At 48.6% G+C, this 21,246-nt stretch overlaps 10 protein-coding genes across 10 annotated transcripts; 7 read left to right on the top strand and 3 right to left on the bottom strand.

The window, feature by feature from the left end:
- The first annotated feature begins 409 nt into the window (after positions 1-409).
- P175DRAFT_0502437 (aldehyde dehydrogenase family protein) lies at positions 410-2,369 on the top strand. The gene is made up of 4 exons (XM_040897382.1): positions 410-970; positions 1,030-1,502; positions 1,556-1,967; positions 2,030-2,369. The coding sequence occupies exons 1-4, from the start codon at positions 569-571 to the stop codon at positions 2,141-2,143; spliced, it is 1,401 nt and encodes a 466-aa protein (XP_040751680.1). The 5' UTR covers positions 410-568; the 3' UTR covers positions 2,144-2,369.
- A 295-nt stretch (positions 2,370-2,664) lies between these two features.
- P175DRAFT_0533284 (oxidoreductase, short-chain dehydrogenase/reductase family) lies at positions 2,665-3,721 on the top strand (the record flags this gene model as incomplete). Its single annotated transcript, XM_040900040.1, has 4 exons — positions 2,665-2,714; positions 2,782-3,287; positions 3,375-3,411; positions 3,481-3,721. The coding sequence occupies 4 exons, from the start codon at positions 2,665-2,667 to the stop codon at positions 3,719-3,721; spliced, it is 834 nt and encodes a 277-aa protein (XP_040751681.1).
- An 85-nt stretch (positions 3,722-3,806) lies between these two features.
- P175DRAFT_0558481 (Zn(II)2Cys6 transcription factor) lies at positions 3,807-5,577 on the bottom strand. The gene is made up of 2 exons (XM_040900843.1): positions 4,791-5,577; positions 3,807-4,707 (listed from the first exon to the last, which is right to left on the bottom strand). Exons 1-2 carry the CDS (start codon positions 5,466-5,468, stop codon positions 3,832-3,834), a joined length of 1,554 nt encoding a protein of 517 aa, XP_040751682.1. The 5' UTR covers positions 5,469-5,577; the 3' UTR covers positions 3,807-3,831.
- Positions 5,578-5,977: 400 nt separating this feature from the next.
- erg6 (sterol 24-C-methyltransferase) lies at positions 5,978-7,830 on the bottom strand. Its single transcript, XM_040897383.1, has 3 exons — positions 7,382-7,830; positions 7,277-7,311; positions 5,978-7,203 (listed from the first exon to the last, which is right to left on the bottom strand). The coding sequence occupies exons 1-3, from the start codon at positions 7,583-7,585 to the stop codon at positions 6,309-6,311; spliced, it is 1,134 nt and encodes a 377-aa protein (XP_040751683.1). The 5' UTR covers positions 7,586-7,830; the 3' UTR covers positions 5,978-6,308.
- A 423-nt stretch (positions 7,831-8,253) lies between these two features.
- Positions 8,254-9,614, top strand: slt11 (Pre-mRNA-splicing factor ECM2; the record flags this gene model as incomplete). Its single annotated transcript, XM_040900844.1, has 2 exons — positions 8,254-8,520; positions 8,592-9,614. Exons 1-2 carry the CDS (start codon positions 8,383-8,385, stop codon positions 9,612-9,614), a joined length of 1,161 nt encoding a protein of 386 aa, XP_040751684.1. The 5' UTR covers positions 8,254-8,382.
- A 54-nt stretch (positions 9,615-9,668) lies between these two features.
- P175DRAFT_0502441 (LYR motif-containing protein) lies at positions 9,669-10,610 on the bottom strand. The gene is made up of 4 exons (XM_040897384.1): positions 10,540-10,610; positions 10,257-10,455; positions 10,008-10,184; positions 9,669-9,951 (listed from the first exon to the last, which is right to left on the bottom strand). The coding sequence occupies exons 2-4, from the start codon at positions 10,330-10,332 to the stop codon at positions 9,857-9,859; spliced, it is 348 nt and encodes a 115-aa protein (XP_040751685.1). The 5' UTR covers positions 10,333-10,455; positions 10,540-10,610; the 3' UTR covers positions 9,669-9,856.
- Positions 10,611-10,784: 174 nt separating this feature from the next.
- P175DRAFT_0510218 (putative ribosome associated DnaJ chaperone Zuotin) lies at positions 10,785-12,297 on the top strand (the record flags this gene model as incomplete). Its single annotated transcript, XM_040898494.1, has 3 exons — positions 10,785-10,934; positions 11,044-11,184; positions 11,248-12,297. The coding sequence occupies 3 exons, from the start codon at positions 10,785-10,787 to the stop codon at positions 12,295-12,297; spliced, it is 1,341 nt and encodes a 446-aa protein (XP_040751686.1).
- Positions 12,298-12,970: 673 nt separating this feature from the next.
- Positions 12,971-14,344, top strand: P175DRAFT_0494069 (putative acid phosphatase; the record flags this gene model as incomplete). Its single annotated transcript, XM_040896003.1, has 3 exons — positions 12,971-13,162; positions 13,215-14,228; positions 14,300-14,344. 3 exons carry the CDS (start codon positions 12,971-12,973, stop codon positions 14,342-14,344), a joined length of 1,251 nt encoding a protein of 416 aa, XP_040751687.1.
- A 566-nt stretch (positions 14,345-14,910) lies between these two features.
- P175DRAFT_0481528 (SNG1 family protein) lies at positions 14,911-16,466 on the top strand (the record flags this gene model as incomplete). Its single annotated transcript, XM_040895461.1, has 3 exons — positions 14,911-15,016; positions 15,075-16,169; positions 16,254-16,466. The coding sequence occupies 3 exons, from the start codon at positions 14,911-14,913 to the stop codon at positions 16,400-16,402; spliced, it is 1,350 nt and encodes a 449-aa protein (XP_040751688.1). The 3' UTR covers positions 16,403-16,466.
- Positions 16,467-17,202: 736 nt separating this feature from the next.
- P175DRAFT_0481531 (uncharacterized protein) lies at positions 17,203-19,106 on the top strand (the record flags this gene model as incomplete). Its single annotated transcript, XM_040895462.1, has 4 exons — positions 17,203-17,729; positions 17,849-17,914; positions 17,990-18,348; positions 18,421-19,106. The coding sequence occupies 4 exons, from the start codon at positions 17,203-17,205 to the stop codon at positions 19,104-19,106; spliced, it is 1,638 nt and encodes a 545-aa protein (XP_040751689.1).
- Between the last annotated feature and the right edge of the window lie 2,140 nt (positions 19,107-21,246).

The raw sequence follows: 21,246 nt of genomic DNA on the forward strand, positions 1-21,246 counted from the left end.
ATCTTCAGAGAGAGAGAGAGAGAGAGATGAAAGGCAGATAGACAGGCTTAAAAGGAACCGGATCCGTTTCCCTACAGGAAGCCACGCAGGCAAGCGATGCGACAGAAAACATATTCGCGGACCGCAGAGAAATATCAATTGAGCTCATTGTGAGTTAGCCACATAGACACTGGCAGAAGCAACCCGACATAGAAGAGGAAGAAGCGCGATAGTTGGAGTTGAGAAGGGAAAGTGGCGGACCGCGTGGTGGAGAAAAAGACCGCGCTGGACGGAGTTGAGGTCTCCAATTGTTTCCTGATGATAGCTGGATACTCGTATGTTTTATGTTGATTATGATAATAGAGTCCTCTAGTACTCGGTAGAGTCTCAGTAATTCCTTGTATTCCATATAAAGATGTCAAACCGCGGTCTACACAGCGCTCTACACAGTGCTCTACACAGTGCTCGAATCACAACCACCACAACCCCGCCATTCAAGCCCCTCATATAAGTTGCGATTCTTCCTGACCAACATCCACCACCTCTTCGTCCTTCTATCCTATCCTGAAACCCCGCGGGAATTGCCAAAATGACCAACCGAATCAGGACCCTCTCTCCCTCCACCAACAAAGTCATTTTCGAACATCCCGGTACCTCTCTCGACCAGGTGCGCGGGATCGTCCAGGCCTCGCAAGATGCTTTCCGTACCTTCAAAGAGCTTTGCCTGGAGGAACGTAAGCTTATTGTCGTCAAGGCCTTGGATATAATCGATGCCAATAAGGAAACTCTGGCTCAGGAGCTCAGCCTGCAAATGGGTCGTCCGATTTCCTACACTGCCGGCGAAATCACCACCATGCGCAAGCGTGCCGACTACTTGCTCGGCATTGCAGACGATAGCCTCAAGACTATCCCAGGCCAGCCAGAGGGTGGATTCAAGAGATTTGTCAAAAAGGAGCCCGTTGGTCCGGTGTTGCTTGCCACAGCGTGGAATGTACGCTTCCTGATATTCCCCCGTGAAAGCTAATCTAACCTAACCCACTCTCTCATCAGTACCCCTACTTGATCACGATTAATGCTCTCGTCCCTGCCCTGCTCGCCGGAAACTCTGTCATCCTCCGTCCCTCCCCGCAAACCCCCCTTTTTGGGGAGCGTCTCGTCTCATACTTCAACCAAGCCGGCCTCCCGACCAACGTCCTCCAGCTGATCCACACCGGCTCGCTAGATGTTCTCGATGAGATCGCCAAGCTTCCCCAGATCAAGCTGGTCTCGTTTGTGGGCTCAACCGCTGGAGGGATCCGTCTCCGCCAGGCAACGGCGAGCAGGATAGTTCCCCTGAACCTGGAGCTGGGTGGTAAAGATCCCGCATACGTCCGTGCCGATGCGGATCTGGCATACGTCGCCGCGCAGGTCGTGGACGGAGCCGTCTTCAACTCTGGCCAGAGCTGTTGCTCCATCGAGCGTGTTTATGTGCATGCTGATGTCCACGATGCGTTTGTGGCCGAGGTGCAGAAGGAGCTACAGACGTAAAATCTTTCTTGCTGTAGACGATTGCCGGAACTCTACTGACCGGACATAGTTACAAACTCGGAAACCCCATGGACAGAACCACCACCACCGGCCCCGTGATCTCGCAACAAGCCGTCAAAAATATCCAGGCCCAGATTGCCGACGCCCTTGCCAAGGGTGCTGTCGACGCAACCCCCCACAACGCGACGTTCGACGCCCCCCCGCCGGACGGAAACTACCTGGCCCCGAAAGTCCTGACGAATGTCTCGCACGAGATGCTGGTGATGCGCGAGGAGACTTTCGGCCCTGTCCTTCCCATTATGAAGGTCTCCGGGGACGACGAAGCGGTCGCACGGATGAACAGCAGCGACTACGGACTAACGGCCAGCGTATGGACCAAGGATATCCAGGCGGGCGAGGCATTGATCGAGCGCATCGAGGCGGGGACAGTTTTTATTAACCGCTGTGATTATCCCAGTCCGGTGCGTCCTTTTTCTTCTTTCTCTCTTTTTTTAACCCTCAAGAAGTATACTGACCGTAATAGGACCTTGCGTGGATCGGGTGGAAGAACTCCGGCATGGGCTGTTCATTGGGACCACAGGGATTCGATGCATTTTACAAGTTGAAGAGCTTCCATATCCGAGAGAAGCAGGGTTAGCACATGAATATATATCCCTCTTTCCTTGTGTATAGATTCCTAGCTTTCCTGCCTAATAATAATCCTCAAGGTCCGTCGAACAGAATGGAATATATTACTGTATGTAGAGAAGCGCGCTCCGGAACCGCGGAGGGAATCTTACATATCAATGGAACTCCACCAAATCATGTCAACACAAGGATCCACTGGAACTGGAAATGATTGTATTAGTTAACTATCTTTAATACAGTGATTAATTATTTAAATAGTAATTACTATAGTATGTAGGAGGTAGCTATTGGGAATTTGGCGGTGAGATACATGTACATCACAGTACTGGTGGTGGTGTTATCTACCTATAAAGACTGCCTTCTCTCTGCCCCTCCTCTCTCTCTCTCTCTCTCTCTCTCTCTCCTCGTCACCTTGTTCTTCACCTAGGTACAAATTGTACATTGATATTTCCTCCCTGACTTGAAAACTAATTCCATTATCGGGATTTCTTAATTAATTATTCCCACCACTATCTATCAAACACACGCACAATGGTTGGCCGTCTCGCTGGAAAGAACGCCATCGTCACCGGTGCTGCTGGGTACGTTCCCTTCCCTTACCATATTTGGAAAAAAAAAAACCAATGATAATAAACTAACAAAAAACAGTGGCATCGGCCTCGAAACAACTATCCTCATGCTCCGCGAGGGCGCCTCCGTCCTCATGACCGACATCTCCTCTCCCGGTCTTGAAAAGGCCCTCGCCAAAGTCCACGCCGCTGTCCCCGACCCTACCGGTAAAGTCGAGATCCGCACCGTCGATGTCTCCAAGGAAGCCGAGGTCGAGGCCGCCGTCGCCCACTTGGACGCTTGGGGGGGTGTTGACGTCATGTTCAACAACGCCGGTATTATGCATGCCCAGGACGGGGACTCCGAGGAAACCCCCGAGGCCATCTGGGATCTCACCATGAACATTAATGTCAAGGGCGTGTGGTATGGATCGAAGCATGCCGTGAAGAGCTTGCGCAGGCATGGCAAGAAAAAGGGCAGTGTTATTAATACCGCCAGTATGGTTGCGCTTGTGGGTGCGGCCACCCCGCAGTTGGCATATACTGCTAGTAAGGGAGCTGTTTTGGCAATGACAAGGGAGTTGGCCATTGTACATGCTCGTGAAGGTATTTTTTTTTTCTCTCTTTCTCTTTCTCTTTCTCTTTTCCCTGCTGTTTGGCGTAGGGTGAGAGAAGCTAATTGCGATGATATAGGGTTTCGATTTAACTCGCTCTGCCCGGCTCCTCTTAAGTAAGTTAATTTATTTGTTTGTTTATTTTGATATCTGTTTGGGGCAGTTTTGCTGATAGAGTTGTGTAGCACCCCTCTCCTCCAAGATTGGCTCGGAGACGACAAGGAGAAGCGCTTCCGTCGTGAGGTGCACTTCCCCACGGGCCGTTTCGGTGAGGCTATCGAGCAGGCTCATGCGGTGATCTTCCTGGCAAGCGACGAGAGCAGCTTCGTCAACGCCGCAGACTTTGTGGTCGACGGTGGTCTGACCAAGGCGTATGTCACTCCTCAAGGTCCTGCCACTGAAGCCCCCAAGAACTTGGGCTCGTAAATTTCCCTGATATTTCGGTTCACGATGAGATGAATGGATGAACTTTCTTTTTCTTCCTTTTTTTTTTTTACTGCATAAGCCATGACTGAACAATTGGAAATACTTCCTCACTATGCAAACGAGATCCAGATTTGCTTCTGCTGCATCACGCGGCAGATATTCCACGGCCCGGCCTCCGCAAGAGGCGTCTGCCACATATGCTCCAGTAAAAGTAGAGTTCTCTGCATATTCCCCAGTCCGAATGTATTCACCATCGTGGTCAGCCGAAGCCTCAATTCATTCTGCTGCTGCTCCGAGTCTGCAAGGCAAGACCCCACGACCGCGATCGGCCAACAAAGACCCGAGTTGATGCGCACTGTTGCAGACAGCTGACGCAAATACGACATGGCCTCTACAATGGCCGACTCAATCAACGCTTGGTGCATGCCGTTCGCGGCCCGCGAGAACGACGACCCCAGCGATGTAAACAGATAAAGCAGCATGGCTTGTTGAAAGATCCGCCCCGCGAGAAACACCTCGGGCGTAACGAACGCGTAAGGCTCCCATCGCATAATCTGGCACTGCAACGAACCGTACATGGCAATGTTGTCGGCCGTCGGTCTCCTGGGCTGATGGTGCCCATGCCCATGCTCATGGTCATCGCCATCGCCGTCGCCGTCGTGCATCATGAATTCTCGGCCCAGGTCGAAGATGCAAGGGATGAGTAAGAGAAGCTCGAGCCAGCAGCCGGAGAGGTTGCCCACATACTCCGATGCCAGGAGATGTCGGGCTCGCTGTTCCAGATCGAAGTTTAGTAACAGTTGCGGGCTCACGCGGGCGTCAATGGAGATCATGCTGACTGTTGCAGTGTATGTGTAGTATTCGATGACGAAGTCTTTGAGGTCCTTGGGGACGGCTGTGTCGCTGTGTGAGAGGAGCCGGATTAGAAGGGAGTTTGCCGCGGATAAGTGGTCAAATATCGTGCCGTTCATGTCTCCTTTTGCGGTCTGGGGAGGAAGGGGATCAGCCTGTTTCCAAGTTGCTTTTTGGGGGGGGAGGGAATAGAATGAATGGTATTCTGTATTCTTACCTCTGTAAAGCACATCACGAGCGCTCCAACTGTAAGCATGAGAGGATTGGATTCTTTCCCGTCGATAAAGTCAGTCACGCCTTTGCGGAAGAGTCGCAGCGCTTTCGTGTAATGGCTGTCCGCGACCTCGTCTGCGTCTTTCCGGGCACGAAACGCTCGGTGCGCAGCGCTCTGTGTCAGAACCAGCTGGAGCATCAGATCGCTGGTAAATGCAAGTGGGACAATCTGGACAAGAAATGGATTGATAGGAGTTGATCCATTGGCCATGCAGTCAGCGGTGGTAGCCAGGTAATGGCTCAGGAGTTGGAAAGACTCCGGACTGTATCCCGGGAGCATTGAAAGGCTTCGTGGTATTACATTCCCAATAGCTAGGCAGGTGGTGATTTGGCTATTTTCAAGACCCTGGGAATTGTCCGGGGCCGCTTTCTGGTCCGGAATAGTTGATGTTGATGTTGTTGTTGTTGTTGTTGTTGTTGTTGACGATGATGATGATGAATTACTTTCACTTCTTGGTTCAGCTGATACATTTGAAGGCCAGTGGCAGCTGAGCTTGTTCCGTACACATCCACCACATGCTGGTTTAGCTTCATTGCACTTTTTCTTGCGGCGTCTGCAGGTGTAACAGCCAGTCCTGACCCGGACAATGGGCTCGGTGCGCGGCTGTTTATTAGGCGGCATCGGCCTAGAAAAAGAAGGAATGAAGCTAGTCCTGCTTTGTGACGCTAAATTAGAGACATAGAACACCAGATAGAAAACCAGAGTGGGGGAACTAGAAGAACGAGAGATGGGGAGATGGATGAGGATGATGATGATGATGATGATGGCTGGATTGTGGAGGTGGTGGAGATAGCCTGAGGTGGGTCACGGCATAATGAGGGAGGAGATTTCCCATTACAGTGATCAGTATAACCTCGCGATTTTCGAGTCAACATCCGATTCAAGACGCATTTACTGAATAGGATCATTTTGTTCGCATATGAAGCACTGATTTTATGTCTAGATAGATGACCGTACCTACTCTAAGTTACTCCACATTGAGAGGAAGAACGAAGGATTCCCCCACGGGGGTTTCTTTTGTCCAAGCTACCATATTGGATGACTGGAGGCTCTGAGGCCCCGGGGCGAGGCATGAGACAAGAAATTCGCTATTCGTTGGTGCAGCTGTCGGGTCTTGGTTAAAAAACAAGTGATGCATATGGAAGACATATATATAAAGTTGGATATTTTCTCTATTATTCTAATTGACAGTCCAGCGAGTAGAATAATACAATCATCACCATGGGCGCATACTAAGTAGTGTTCGTACACTGGCCATGAAAACAGGCAGGCATAAGAAAGAAGCAAGAAAGGTCAACGAAAAAAAAGAAAAAGCATCCCATGGCGGTATGCAGTAATAACAACATGATGAAGGTAAATAGAAATGGAGGAAAGAAAGGATATTAAATATGATAGAACGCCATGTGCAGGAAGCGCAGGATGCGGGTGCAGGTCATCTTTTTACAGTCGTTCCACGGGGGTTTACTCGGGCTTGCGTCCAACCATCAGATACATGGGAGTGAAAAGCTTCTTCTCACCTCCGGCCACCAGACAGTCTGCAGCCAGAGCCAGGCTGTCGGCAGTCTTTTGTGTGCCCTTGGGGATAAGACCGACGGTTTCGAGGGAACCGACGAAGCGGTGGACAAAGCCACGGCCCCACCAGGTCATGCGGGCAATTGTGAAGAAATCCCAGGGAGAAGTCATGTGCTTGAAGGATCCAGCAAGAGGATAGTACCAGGGGATGGGATCGGGGCGGTCTGCCAGATCCTCGTTGTGCAGCAGCTCGAACCCAGCATCCTTGATGGCGGTCAGACCCTCGGAGACCTTGACCATGTTGGAGATACCATCTCCCTGTTCAATACCAAGGCGGATCTTGCGGTGCTCAGCGTTGTCGTTATCATATTCATCAGTCATGAGCCATTCATAAACGCCAAAGATACCACCAGGCTTAAGCACACGGAAGATCTCCTTGTAGACACCAACGAGCTCGGGGGCGTGCACGGTGGCCTCAATGGCATAGACAGCGTCGAAGGAGTTGTCAGGGAATTGCATCTGCATGAAGTCACCCTTAACGAAGGTCAACTTGTCGCTGAGACCCTCGCGCTCAGCATAACGGGTCGCACGCTGAATCTGGTAGTCATTGTTGTTGAAGCCAACCACATTGGCATCGGTGAACTTGACAATCTCACGAGCGGGACCACCAACACCGCAGCCAACATCGAGCACCTTCATGCCGGGCTTGATACCCATCTGGTGAGCCAGGTAATGTTCATGGCGAGCAATAGCCTGGTAGAAGGGTTCTCCGTGGGCGAATCGACAGAAGTGGAAGGAGGTTCCCCAACCATATTCATAAAGATCAGTAGCAAGGTTGTAGTAGCTGTGGGATTACTCGTTAGCCAAACAACTGTATTTTTCTTCTTCTTTTTCTCTCCCTTGGGTGGAGGGCATACTGTCTGGTTAACGTGGCATACTCTGCGCGGCGGGCCTATTTTCACAACCGTTAGCAAACTATATACAAAACAAGTAGGGAAATCGAGAGGGGAAAAGTATCTTACAGCACGAGTCTCCTCTGTCTCAGTCTCCGCAGCCTTGTTGTCCCAATGTTTGAAGTACTCGTCGACGGCAGCCTTCTGAGCAGCGGCGTTCTTCTGGCGCATAGCAGCAAAGCCACCCTCAGCCTGAGCAGACTTTCCGTGCATAGCGCGGTTGAACTCAGCATCGCGCTGATGATCTTCCTTCTCAAGATCGGTAGGAGCCATGATGAATGGAATTGGCTTGTGAATTGGCGGGTTACGGAAGAGATACAAGGAAAAGGGGGGAGGGGGCGAGTCGGAGAGACGAGGAGAGTTGGGACGATGGAGAAAGAATTGAGCTGAATACCGAACTCAAGGCAGAAAAGAGACGATTCTTATATGGGATATGTCCAGGCAACAACCACGGCAGATCAAGAAAGCTGGGGAAGAAAAATGAAGGGAATGCAGGGGAGAAAAAAGAGGACAAGGCGAATACGCCGTGAATACGCAGGATGCTAGAAAGGAGGTGAAACGGCGACAGACTTTTGAGGCACTCCAGCCAATCACAGCCCGGCTTCCGCGGCGCCAACGAACCCCCCGGGACTAGTCCGGACTAGGTTTAGTCTGGGGCTCCGATCCAGCCCTTGGCAGCCAAATGGGAACCTGGGAAGCCTCAGGCTGTTTTCCCATTTGCATGTGGCTGCGGTTTCGGATTGTGATGGATCCGACTGACCTGATCGTCACTATCTGAACTGCGTATTGAATACGATGGCGATTAACGCCTGCTATCTAGGTATGATAGTGTATCTACGGAGTACTCCGTAATGTACTCCGTACATAACTACTAAATTTGTTCCCTTGGTAGCCAGGAGGGTCACGTGTGATTGTGCTTATGTAATACACCAGCCACCTATCAGTCAGCCACAACGCCACATGAGCAAAGGTTGCTATCGATAAATCATCCACATTTCTGCTCGAGCACCTCACCTACTAGTCGACTCAGTCTCCAGCCTTCTTGTCGAGAAGGTCAGTCTCGCATCAGAATGCCTCCGCAGATCAAGCAGGACCTCAACCGGTCGGGATGGGAGTCTACGGATTTTCCTTCCGTCTGTGAGACCTGCCTCCCAGACAACCCCTACGTGCAGATGCTCAAGGAAGACTATGGTGCGGAATGCAAGATTGTAAGTCTAGCTGCAGTTTCATCTTACTCTATTGTGAGGGAGTCTATGGTTCTAACTAATGGGGGGGGAAGTGCACGCGTCCTTTTACCGTCTTTCGCTGGAAAGCCGACCGCACAGCGCGCACCAAGCGCACCAATATTTGCCTCACTTGTGCTCGCTTGAAGAACTGTTGCCAGTGTTGCATGCTCGATCTGTCGTTTGGACTGCCGATTGTCGTCCGTGATGCTGCACTTAAAATGGTCGCCCCCGGCCCAGAAAGCTCGATCAACCGTGAATACTACGCCCAAGGCCACGAGAAAGAAATCGAAGAAGGACGAGGTGCGGTGGAGGAATACGAAAAGACAGATGAGAAAGCGCGTGAATTACTTCGAAGACTTGCCAAAAGTGAACCGTACTACCGGAAGCCTCGACAACTGGAGGGGGCGCAGAAGGATGAAGAGGCGGAAGTCACATCTAGCGATGCGCCAGTAGTTCAAAGCCGCTATGGAAATGCCCCGGGGCCCGTCCGCACAAGTGAAAGCAGAAGAGGCACAACTTTGCCTGGCAGGGGAGGTCGAGGTCGTGGTGGTATGCGTGGCGGACGTGCAGGTCGACCATTCCCGGGCACCGCTCAGCTGCCCCCTTCGCAAGAAGATATCCTCCCGCCTGCAGATCCAAACATTACGTCGCTTTTTGTTACCGGTGTTGAGGACGATCTTCCCGAGCATACTCTTCGCTCTTTCTTCAGCCAGTTCGGACAGCTTCGTTCATTGATCTGTTCTCATCGGGCCCACTCTGCGTTCGTCAACTTTGCGACTCGCGAGGGTGCTGAAGAAGCGGCAAAACAGTGTCAAGGGAAAGCGGTCATCCAAGGCTGTCCTCTCCGTATTCGATGGGGAAAGCCAAAGCCACTGGATAACATGGACCGGGAGGAACGGATGAAATACGCTCGTGAGGGCCGCCAGGCCACATCATCACCAAGGAACGCGGGCCAAGGAAGGAAAGCTATAACAGCCGCTGGCGGAGAAATTTCAGCGGAAGAAAGACCCCGCAATATCGTTGCCCCTCCCCCAGGCAGTGGCGAAATCCAGTATTCCAGTTTGTCTGGTGATTAAACACTTCTCGTTTCCCCTAAAGAACTGTTTGGGAAGGAAGACCTTGTATGTATGATTTTGAAAGCGGGCGTTGCTGTATGTATTTCTTGACAAAATTTATCTCAACCTATATAAATACCCCAAAATACGCCGAAGGAGAGAGAAAAAGGTTTGGGTATACTATAATACAATCGATCAAATGCGAGCATTCTGCAGCCATCTACTGCTTCTATCCCATATTATAACACTTCTCGGCCCAGATCCTACGCCGAACATGGCTTGTCCACCTTCACATTCTTCCCAGCAATCTTAATGGAATCGTTATCGCCGCGTTCGATCTGGTCATGAATGTTGAGTTCTAGATCCGCCTGGTTAGCGACCATCTGGGGTATTATGGCAGAAACCAAAACGTACCCCACTTTGAATTCTCATCGGCTGCATCCCGAGTCCCTTGTACGATGTTGTGTCTTAGGATATTGGCGACCTCGATAGCATGGTTGATCTGCATGGGGGTGTCGATGCCTTCGCGACGATGATTGTCGAAATTCTGGCGGGCTTCTTGACGAGCAGCGAGGAAGACCCGGGTGTCATCTTCTCATTGAAGTCAATTTAGCATCAGGAAACCCATTGAATGATACCCTAGATAGGCGAAGGACGACTGACTGGAAAAGGCAACGCGGGTAGCACGGAGAATTTGGCGATAGGCACTTCGTGCCGACACGGCGGTTTGCGAGGCCATGATATGTATTTTACAGAGAGAGAGGGAGGGAGAGGGAGAGTAGATCTTCAGAAGACTAAGATCGGTCTTTTTGAGGGTTCAATGGAATTGCTGGTCTGCTTCGGTTGTAGCGGGTACGGTGATCTGTCCAGGAGGTTAGATTCAGGGTCTCTGCCAACGGCCTTTTTTGTTTATTTTTTAAGGAGCCGATATAGTGGTGATTCTTACCAATAACAAATAAGATGAAGGTGAAAAGGCCTAGATTATAGCAAAGTCAAGGTAATTGAGAGTAAATCTCGTAACCTCACTTCAGCCTCGAAACAGAAGCCGAGTGATTGGCCCATTTATGTATATAGCGGCAACCCGGGGCAGAAAAAAAAAATCATTTTCGATTTTCAGCCCGAATCTCGTCTCGCCCGCACTGTTGATTGATTCTTGTCTTCCACCCCTCATCGTCATTCGGAACATTTACAATGTCCTCTGCGCAGGTTGTTAACGTTACCCTTCCAGCTCTGTCTGGCTGGAGTGCCGACAAGGACTTCAATGCTGTTGGCAAGCTCTCTGCCTCCACTCAGAGAAATCTGGAGCCTGTTGGTCCTCACTTCTTGGCTCACGCTCGCAGAGTATGTATTCCGCCCCTTCTCCCCTCATAAATGAGTCTCTCCTTGTGGTGGGACTAGGACTAGACACAGGCCAGTAAACAAGTGGACTTCATGGCTAACAATTCTACAGAAGCGTCACCAGCGCACCTTCTCCGAGGACGAGCGTATCCAGGCCCAGCAGAACGTCAAGAAGACTGAGGATGATGAGGATGATGATATCTCCGAGGCTGAGGACGCCATGATGCTGTCCCGGGACGCCAAGGACTGGAAGGTGCGCTTTATTGAATCTACTTGGACTGTTCTCCGTATTTGATATATGCTAATTCCCCTCTAGAGTCAAGATCACTACGCCGTTCTTGGTCTGAGCAAGTACCGCTGGCGCGCAACCCCCGAGCAGATCAAGCGTGCTCACCGCAAGAAGGTCCTTCGTCACCATCCTGATAAGAAGGCCGCCCTGGGCGACCGTGACGAGAACGACAACTTCTTCAAGTGCATCCAGAAGGCTACCGAGCTGCTGACCGACCCCGTTAAGCGTCGCCAGTTCGATTCCGTCGACGAGGCTGCCGAGGTCGAACCTCCTACCAAGAAGGAGGCTTCCAAGGGCAATTTCTTCAAGCTCTGGCGCCCCGTCTTCGTCGCGGAGTCTCGTTTCTCTAAGATCCAGCCTGTTCCCCAACTAGGTGATGAAAACAGCACCTTTGAGGAGGTTGATTCCTTCTACAACTTCTGGTACACCTTTGACAGCTGGCGTACTTTCGAGTACCTGGATGAGGATGTCCCCGATGACAACGAGAACCGTGACCAGAAGCGCCACGTGGAGAAGAAGAACGCCAACGCTCGCCGCAAGCGCAAGACCGAGGATACTGCCCGTCTGCGCCACCTCGTCGACGACTGCGCCGCCCAGGACGAGCGTATCAAGAACTTCCGCAAGGCCGCTCGTGCCGGCAAGGACAAGAAGCGTCTGGAGAAGGAGGCGGAAGCCAAGCGTCTGGCTGACGAGAAGGAGAAGGCCCGCCAGGAGGAGGAGCAGCGCAAGAAGGACGCTGAGGAAGCCGCCAAGGCTGAGCGTGAGAAGTCGAAGAAGGCCAAGGAGGCCGCCAAAAACGCCGCCAAGAAGAACAAGCGTGTGCTCAAGGGTTCCGTCAAGGATGTCAACTACTTTGCCGAGTCTGGAGAGCCCTCTGCTGCTCAGGTCGACTCTGTCCTTACCGATGTTGACTTTGTTATCAGCAAGATCGACAGCGAGGAGCTTGCCGCCTTGGCTGAGCGACTCACTGGTGCGGGTAAGGATGCAGCCGCCGTGAAAGGGGTCTATGTGGAGGAGGTGAAGAGACTGGTTGGAGCCGGCAAGGCCAAGGAGGGCGAGGCCAAATTCTTCGCCTAGGTTCCGATTCTTCCGGGCGAGATGGCGCTCTACGCGTCTGCTAGATCTGCGAATTACTATTCTACGAAGAGCCGATGGATAAGCATGCGCCGTGTATAGAAGATAGACTTGGCCGTGCTGCACGAGAGGTGCCATGACAATGATGAACATTTTCAATCATTTTCTTTTTCTTCTTCTTCTTCTTCTTTCTTCGTATTCATTATTCTCTTCTCGTATGGGATACTTTTCCTGTGCGGGCGGGTGCCTGAGGCCGCTCTTTTTATCAAGCCTTGCCAATTCCTCCAGAGACATTGGCACACAATGCTTGACCAAGAGCATTTGATCGACCGTTAATAGTGGTCGCCTGGCACACGTGTACCCACGTGCAAGTGTCCTGCTCTTTGGCTTCATCCAGTCATCTATGATTGACTTGGAACGTGCATCCTGGCTTATTTCCTGCGGCAGCGAGGCGGACTTGGCATTCTTCGAGAAGCCATCCTGAACCAATCGTACGCACTGCATTAGATTAACTATATTGGCATCTCCAGCGGTTGGTCTTGGCATCAACAACGGACATCTCGAAGGGCAGATGGAAGTAAGAGCTGTATCTGGAGCAGGTATAAGTTGCTGATCTTCCCTTCTTTTTCTTTGCCAGGGCACGCGTTTCTCAGCTCTATCTCTCGGGGTTGGCACCATGTTCACCAAAAACTCCCTCGTCGCTCTCCTCGGAGGTCTGTCGCTTGCTCTGGCACAGACTTCCTCTGAGAAGTATCCCTCCGCAGCAGAGATTGAAGCCGCTCAGGCTAGCGTTCTCCCTTACTCCCCTGTCTCCCATGTCAATGGCAAGTCTTTCAACCGCTTCGTCAATATCTGGTTGGAGAACACTGTATGTTCTACCTTGTTGTTGCTGAAGGCTAGGTTAGGCTGACCCAAAACAGGACTTCGAAAAGGCTGCCGCTGATGAGAACCTGGCTAAGCTGGCGAAGAAGGGTCTGACCCTCACCAACTTCTGGGCGGTCACTCACCCTTCGGAGCCCAACTACTGTGCCTCTGCTGGTGGTGACACCTTTGGCATGGACAACGACAACTTCAACCAGATCCCCGCCAATGTCTCCACCATTGCGGACATGTTTGACCACAAGAAGATCGCCTGGGGTGAATACCAGGAGTCCCTCCCCTACGCCGGTTACCAGGGATTTAGATACCCTGAGACCGGTGCGAACAACTATGTTCGCAAGCACAACCCCATGATCCTGTTTGACTCCGTGACCAACGACGCCACCCGTCTCCGTCAGATCAAGAACTTCACCAGCTTCTATGACGACCTGAAGCAGCAGCGTCTCCCCCAGTACATGTTCATCACCCCCAACATGACCAACGATGCCCACGACACCAACGTTACCTTTGCTGGTAAGTGGACCTGGGACTTCCTCTTCGAGCTCCTCGAGGACGAGTACTTCACCAAGGACACCCTGATTCTTCTCACCTTCGACGAGAACTCCACCTACAAGATCGGCAACAACATCTTCAGCTTCCTGGTCGGTGGTGCGGTCCCCGAGAACCTTGTGGGCAAGGAGGACTCCACCTTCTACACCCACTACTCCATCATCGCCTCTCTCTCCGCTAACTGGGGCATTCCTGCCCTGGGCCGCTGGGACTGTGGTGCGAACCTGCTGAGCTTCTTGGCCGAGAAGGTCGGCTACACCAACTGGGAGGTCGACACCACCAACCTGCACCTCAACGCCAGCTACCCCGGCCCCATGTCCAGCAACAGCTACAGCCCGGAGTGGCCTGTTCCTCTCACCAAGGGCAAGTGCTCCGGTGGCCACGGTATCCTTCACGTTGTCAAGGACACCTACAGGCACCTGACTGCCACCAAGAACTACACCAGCCCCATTCCCTATGACTCTGCTTCCGCCAACACCCTGGGCATCAAGTACAAGCGTGTTCTGGTACGTATTTTTCGGTCCTCATCCCCCTCCCCCCCCCAGTGGAGTATTTGATTGACTAACGTGATTTCCAGCGCCACGGTAAGCAATTCCAGATGGAGGAGGGTATTACCGCGTAGATTCTCGGGGGGGGGGGGGGGGGGGGGGGGATATAGCTCCGCTCCATGGGCTGATGTTAGATTGGTAATATTATATTATTCGAGGAAATTATTTTGGAACATGCGCCGTCCGTAATCAAAGAAGGAAAAGTCTAGACGATGACAACATGTGGGATGAAGAATCTCTTCAACGTTCGAGCCCGACGAGCCCTATACAAAGGTTAGAAACCACGTCAGGATCAAGTACAACGGGCTCAGCAAGCCAACAACAACATGGAGATCTCTAAACCTTACCCGTCAACTGTCTTTTCATCATCATTATCATTATTATTGCCGTATATCCGGCGCGTCATCTCTAGGGGTTTTCTGGTTTCTCTCCCCCTTGATTTATACATGGGTTCGGAGTTAATAGTGTCTCGGAGGAATTCTTCATGGCAGGGCTGGAATTGCTTCATATTTCACCCTCGGTGGCCCTTGCTTTCTATTTATTTCTTCATCCCCTCTCTCTTGATGTGGACATCTGATCAGTTTCAACGGAAGCAATGTCGTCGTCGAGTATGTCCGATTCCACGCAAACTGCCAATATGATGGAGAAGGGCAAGAAGGTCGACACGCCTCCTGTTGCCGTCTCATTCTTCGATCCAGCACTCAAGGAGACGCGCAGGAACGTGTTTATTCAATGGGCTCGCACAGGTAAGTGTTCCCCCACGCCCTCTGTTGGCTATGCTGTGGTTCCTAACGGGTGGTGCAGTGTTGATGCTCTGCGTGTTTATTCTTTGCGTCCTCTCCCTCTACTGGGCCGTTCAGTTTCGTGTCGAAGCCAATCTCCCTTCGCTGACTATCTGGGTCGTCGACTTTGACGGCCAGCTCCCGGTCGATGTTTCTCAACGCTCGAACCAATCGATCGTGGGCCCTGCCATCACCAATCTGGCGGATCGGATCGCCAACTCGGATACTCACCACCTCGGGTACACCATCAAGTCTCCGGCCGAGTTCCAGTACAGCCTGGAGGCAGTGCGCCAGGGGATCTACGACGAGCATGCATATGCCGCAATCATCGTCAACCCTAATGCGACAACTCTCCTCCGCCACGCTGTGACCAACGGCAATGATTCGTACGATCCCTCCGACGCGGCGCAATTCGTGGTGATCAGCGCGCGCGACCAATCCACCTACTCGAGCTACATTACCCCAGCCCTAAACGAGTTCGAATTGACGCTGCGCTCTGAATTCGGGCCGCAATGGATCACCTCGCTCGCCCAGCAGGAGTCGGTCAATCTCTCCCGCACCCCACAGGCTGTGAATCCTGCAATTGGATTCAACACCCTCGACCTCCGCCCCTTCGCGCCAGCCGTCGCCACCCCGTCCGTGACAATCGGGCTGATCTATCTGATTATCATCGCGTTCTTCAACTTCCCCTTCCTCATGCCGATCCACGCCCAATTCACCAAGGGCGGCCACGACCATCCCCCGCTCAAAATCCCGCAGTGGCTCCTCTGGCGCATCCTCTCCAACTTCGCCGCATACTTCTTCCTCTCCCTGTTCTACTCCTTTGTGTCCCTCGCGTTCCAGATCCCCTTCTCCAACTCCCCGGCCCCGGATACTGTTTCCGCCGACAGCCCCAACGCCTACGGCAGGGGCTCCTTTGTCGTCTTCTGGATGCTGAACTGGGTCGGCATGAGCGCTTTGGGGTTCCCCTGCGAGAACATGGCCATGATTCTGGGCTTCCCGTGGAGTTCGCTTTTCCTTATTTTCTGGGTGATCACGAATGTTTCGACGGGGTTCTACGCGTTGGATCTCGCGCCGGGTTTCTTTGCCTGGGGATACGCATGGCCGTTGCATAGAAGTATGTCTCTCCTCCCTCTTTCATCCTACCTCAAGCGTGGATTTCTTTCTTTCTTCTTTGTCTAACCTTTTTTTTCTTCTTCAGTTGTTGAAGCCCTTCGCACTATTCTCTTCGGAGCACACTCGCGCATCGGCCTCGACTTTGGCATCTTGTTTGCCTGGATCGGGGTTTCCATTGCGCTCTTCCCGTTCGCCTCGTTGGTCATGAAGTGGAGGATGCAGCGGGGCTTGTAAATGACGCGGGAAGCAATTTTAAAAACATTATTGGAATGAATTTCTTGTATATAGAATAGAGTATAGAGCATAGATTGGTTCTAATTTCGGCCTCCTCCATTTTCTACTCTATTTCTCTAACCCTAATAATACGCAAACCCTGGTTTATCTACTTCTGTACGTTACGTACTCATCTACCCAGATATAACAGGGAACTCGAATGAGTTTTGAGGGATTGAAGCCAGACCACTACTTCAACCAGGAATGCTATGTTTTAGGGTTAATACAGTTACGGTAGTTGATCTAAAGGTGGGCCATTGAGCTACCAAATACATAGTTAAATGCTAATGCACCAATTCCATTATAAAAGATTGGAACGCCAACCCGTAACCTCACATACGTCGATATGATATAGTAGCTTCCTTTAATGGTGGGATTGTATTTCCGAGGATTGTAGGCCTAGAGCCTGCATACATCCCCAACGTGCCAGTTATGCGTAAATTCCGCATCCAGTCCCCAGATATAAGCTTACACTTTTCCACCGTCACATCCACGGTCCAGAGAGAGCAGGTTGGAATAATTGCCTGACGATAATGCACGTGGAGCATGCGAAGGGTTTGCTTGGTGTTAATCGTCGAGAAGAGTGAGTTTCTTTTCCATGGAGAGAGAGAGAGAGAGAGACTTTTTAGCATGGTCCTGCCACTACTAGTAGTTGAACATACATACATATATATATATATATATGTATACATCCCTCCATCGTACTGCCATCTGAATCAAATTCCTCCACCAGGCACACCAAAATCGAAACAACCCTTAAAATGACCACAGAATCATCCCAGGAGAGCACCACCACCACCACCACCACCACCACTCACACTGAAGACGCCCTCGAATCCCGTCGTCGTGCCCTCGCCCGCATCGACAACGCCCCCCTGGGCTGGCGCCATGCCCGTGCAATCCTCGTCGCCGGCGTCGGCTTCTTCACGGACTCCTACGACATCTTCGCCATAAACCTCTGCTCCAGCATGCTGGGGGTTGTCTTCTGGGAGAACTCCGGGTCGTCACGGCCCGGGAAGGTCCCTTATTCCGCTGACACGGCGATCAAGGTCTCGACCTCTGCGGGGACAGTGCTGGGCCAGCTGCTGTTCGGGTGGCTGGCGGACCGGGTGGGGAGGAAGAGGATGTACGGGATTGAGCTGATGATTATTATCGTGGCGACGCTGGGCCAGGCACTTGCGGCGGAGTCGAGGGCCGTTTCGATCACGGGGCAGTTGGCCTTTTGGAGGGTGGTTATGGGGGTGGGGATTGGGGGGGATTATCCGTTGAGTTCGGTGATTACGTCGGAGTATGTTGATTTGTTTCTTTTTTTTTCTTCTTCTTCTTCTTCTTCTTCTTCCTGTTGCTCTGTTGCTGCTCTCGTTCGTATTCACCTGGGGGCGGCGGTTAAGCTAATTAGATAGATAGGTTCGCTACAACCAAGCGACGAGGCGCTATGATGGCGGCAGTCTTTGCCATGCAGGGGTTCGGCCAGTTCGCTGCGGCTCTCGTCGCCTTGATTGTGACTGTGGGCTTCAAGGCGTCTCTGAGATCGGCCACCTCGGTGAGTACCTGCACTGGCGTGTGCCAGCTCGCGGTTGACAAGATGTGGAGGGTTGTCATTGGCTTCGGGGCTGTGCCGGCGTGTGTCGCTTTGTATTATCGGTTGACGATTCCTGAGACTCCGCGGTATACATTCGATGTTGCCCGGGATATCCTCCAGGGAGACGCGGATGCCCTGGCGTTCCTGGAAGGAGGCAGTGAAGGGCATCCCGATGCAATCAAACGCGCAGCGGTTCTGCAGAGTGTCACTGTCAGGGAGGGGCTGCCAGAGGCAAGTTGGCTAGATTTCTGGAGCTGGTATTCGAAGTGGAAGCATGCAAAAGTTTTGCTGGGCACCGCTGCGTCGTGGTTCTTTTTGGATGTTGGTATGCTTCTCTTCGCATGGACGATGTCAGGATCGGAAGAAAGCTAAAAAAAAAAAAAAAAAAATGTGGCAGCATTCTATGGCCTCGGGCTTAACAATTCGATCATCCTCAGTGCCATTGGCTGGAGCGGAGGAAGCACAGTCTATGAGTATTTCTATCGCAATGCCGTGGGCAACCTCATCTTGATCTGCGCTGGCGCGATCCCTGGGTACTGGACGACAGTCGGGCTGGTCGACATCCTAGGTCGGAAACCCATTCAAATCGGCGGGTTTATCATTCTCACCATCACTTTTCTTATCATCGGGTTCGCCTATCATGCCCTGGAAAACTCCGACAATGGGTTGCTAGCCCTCTATGTGGTTTCGCAGTTCTTCTTCAACTTCGGACCTAATGCCACCACGTTTATCGTTCCCGGAGAATGCTTTCCCACTCGGTATCGGTCGACCTCTCATGGCATCAGCGCTGCATCGGGGAAGATCGGTGCTATCATCGCCCAGTGTGTGTTTGGGCCTCTGGCGCACCGGGGGGCGAGCGGAGGGTTAAACTCACAGGATACGCCTTGGTTGAACCACGTCATGCAGATATTTGCGCTGTTTATGCTCTGTGGCGTTTTTACCTCGCTGTTGATCCCAGAGACGAAGGGCAAGACGCTGGAAGTTTTGGCTGGCGAGGATCTGGTGAGTGCTGCGTCTGATTCCAGTCTGTCCACTCCGCGAGATGAAGGGAGACAAAATAAGAGCAGTGAGTCCGAGACCTGAAGCTGTGAAGTCATGTTTCAAGTATCACTGGTGCTGTGACGAGTTTGATAAGTCATGTTGGAGTGCTGCACTCAGTGAATGCAACCAGCACCACCATAAAGCAGCATCACCATAAAGAAGAAGATAGCAACACATGACTACCCAGTGTATTTAAGCTACTATTTCCTTCTAGATCTCCATGCTTCTTCCAAGCATCTTCTTTATCTCTCTATCTCCTAGTTAGACCCAATTTGAACCCATTTCAGTCAACTTTCTACTGTCATAGTTTAATGACCTCTTATTAGGTTATAAGCCCTCCTTAAGGTTCTATTTTATACTTCATAGACCTCTGAAAAACTCTTATTATACTTTTATACCCCTATATAGAGATCTGCTACCTAATTAGATAGAGATCCTGGCAGAAATATTACCTACTACTATTATATTACTCTACCTGGGTAATAGTATGTGGAAAATCTTTATAATTTAATTAAAATAATAACTAAACCTACCCCTAGTAGATATCCTAACATCCCTAACTTATTATACCTATCTTTAATAGCTACTACCCTATTTACTAATAGCTAAAATTAAGTAATAAAGCTAAAGAATAGTATATTTAACTTAAGCCTGATAATAGTATTAAAAAATAATTTAAAATTTAAAATTTAGGCTTTATTTATATAAATAAAATTAAAGTTTTATAAGATAGATAAGCTTCTTAAAAGTAATATTTCTAGATTATAATTTAATAATCTTAAATATAAATTATAAGAACTTCTTTTATAAATAGTAACTAGTTAAATACTATATTTAATAAATAAAAAACTAGTAAAAAAATTATTAATAAATATTATTTTATATATCTTTATAAATAATTTTATATAAAAATTATAAAGAATAATTATTAATAATAATTAAAGATATATATACTAGATATAGAAAAAAATTATTAAGATTAAATATAAGAATTATATAATTATTAATAAATTTATATTAAACTTTATCTAGAAAATAAATATTTTTAATAAATTAAAAATAATTATTATACTTTATTAAGTAATTATTATAATATTTTAAAAATTTAAAAAAAATAATATAAATTTTATAAATTTAATCTTAAATAATTTAAATAATAATTTTATTAAAATAATTATATAAAAGTATTTTTATACTATATATAATATAGTAAAGGATAAGATTTAAGAGAATTTATTATTTAATATTATATTTAATATTATAATACTAGCTATAAATATACTAAATTCTTAACTAATAATAAATAATAGAAAAAAGTAGTAATAATAGTAAAAATATATATTATTATAGAATATAATAATTACTAATTATATTAATTATTAATTAAAATAATTTAAAAAACCTAGAATATTATACTTATTTTATAAGGAGGAAAAATATAATATTAAGGACTATTTATATTTAGTAATTAATAAGTAGAAGGAAAGATAGAGACTAATTTTAATATTTTAGTACTTTAAGCTATATAAATTAAAAAATAAGAATAATTTAATTTAAAATTAAGCTATTACCCTAACTATATAAACTAATACTATTCTAGATACTAATAATTTTATACTATCTAGAGTTAATATACTAATAACTTTAATATTAATTATTTTTAGGAATAGGTAGCTATATAACTCTAGAGTAGGCTATATAATATATAATAATTATAATTTCTTTAATAACCTAATTAAAGATTTAAATAGCTTTAAGAATTATAGCTTTATTACCTCTAATAATAAGATAGTATATTCCCAAGGTTATAGAAAAGTAATAATTTAATTTAAATTAAATAATAGTACTTTAATATTATACTAAATAGAATATTTTTAGAATCTAAATATATTATATAACCTAATATTAATAGAAAGAATAAAAATAGAATTAGAAATTTATTTTAATTTAAAAAATTAATATATTTATAAGATAGTAATAGATAAGGTAATTAAATATACTATCTTAGATAATAATATCTTATTTTTAGTTCTAAATAAGATAGTAATTATACCTACTATACTAATAAATTTATTATATTAATAATTAGATTATCTATCTATTAAATAATTAAAGTATAATAAGATAATACTTTATAATAAAAGTAATAACTTAGCTACTAATAACTTGCCTGCTACTAATT

Source organism: Aspergillus ochraceoroseus (genome assembly GCF_002846915.1).
Source record: "Aspergillus ochraceoroseus IBT 24754 chromosome Unknown P175scaffold_5, whole genome shotgun sequence".
Lineage (NCBI taxonomy): Eukaryota > Fungi > Ascomycota > Eurotiomycetes > Eurotiales > Aspergillaceae > Aspergillus > Aspergillus ochraceoroseus.

Excerpts from the sequence above, each read along its gene's own strand:
- P175DRAFT_0502437 (XM_040897382.1), top strand. The coding sequence starts at position 569 with ATGACCAACCGAATCAGGACCCTCTCTCCCTCCACCAACAAAGTCATT. Across the intron at positions 1,503-1,555 it reads GTGCAGAAGGAGCTACAGAC|TTACAAACTCGGAAACCCCA; the intron begins GTAAAATCTTTC and ends GACCGGACATAG. Across the intron at positions 1,968-2,029 it reads GCTGTGATTATCCCAGTCCG|GACCTTGCGTGGATCGGGTG; the intron begins GTGCGTCCTTTT and ends TGACCGTAATAG.
- P175DRAFT_0558481 (XM_040900843.1), bottom strand. The coding sequence starts at position 5,468 with ATGCCGCCTAATAAACAGCCGCGCACCGAGCCCATTGTCCGGGTCAGG. Across the intron at positions 4,708-4,790 it reads TCGTGATGTGCTTTACAGAG|ACCGCAAAAGGAGACATGAA; the intron begins GTAAGAATACAG and ends CTTCCTCCCCAG.
- erg6 (XM_040897383.1), bottom strand. The coding sequence starts at position 7,585 with ATGGCTCCTACCGATCTTGAGAAGGAAGATCATCAGCGCGATGCTGAG. Across the intron at positions 7,312-7,381 it reads AGACAGAGGAGACTCGTGCT|GCCCGCCGCGCAGAGTATGC; the intron begins GTAAGATACTTT and ends TTGTGAAAATAG. Across the intron at positions 7,204-7,276 it reads TATGCCACGTTAACCAGACA|CTACTACAACCTTGCTACTG; the intron begins GTATGCCCTCCA and ends GTAATCCCACAG.
- P175DRAFT_0502441 (XM_040897384.1), bottom strand. The coding sequence starts at position 10,332 with ATGGCCTCGCAAACCGCCGTGTCGGCACGAAGTGCCTATCGCCAAATT. Across the intron at positions 10,185-10,256 it reads TACCCGCGTTGCCTTTTCCA|ATGACACCCGGGTCTTCCTC; the intron begins GTCAGTCGTCCT and ends TTCAATGAGAAG. Across the intron at positions 9,952-10,007 it reads CGATGAGAATTCAAAGTGGG|AACTCAACATTCATGACCAG; the intron begins GTACGTTTTGGT and ends AGGCGGATCTAG.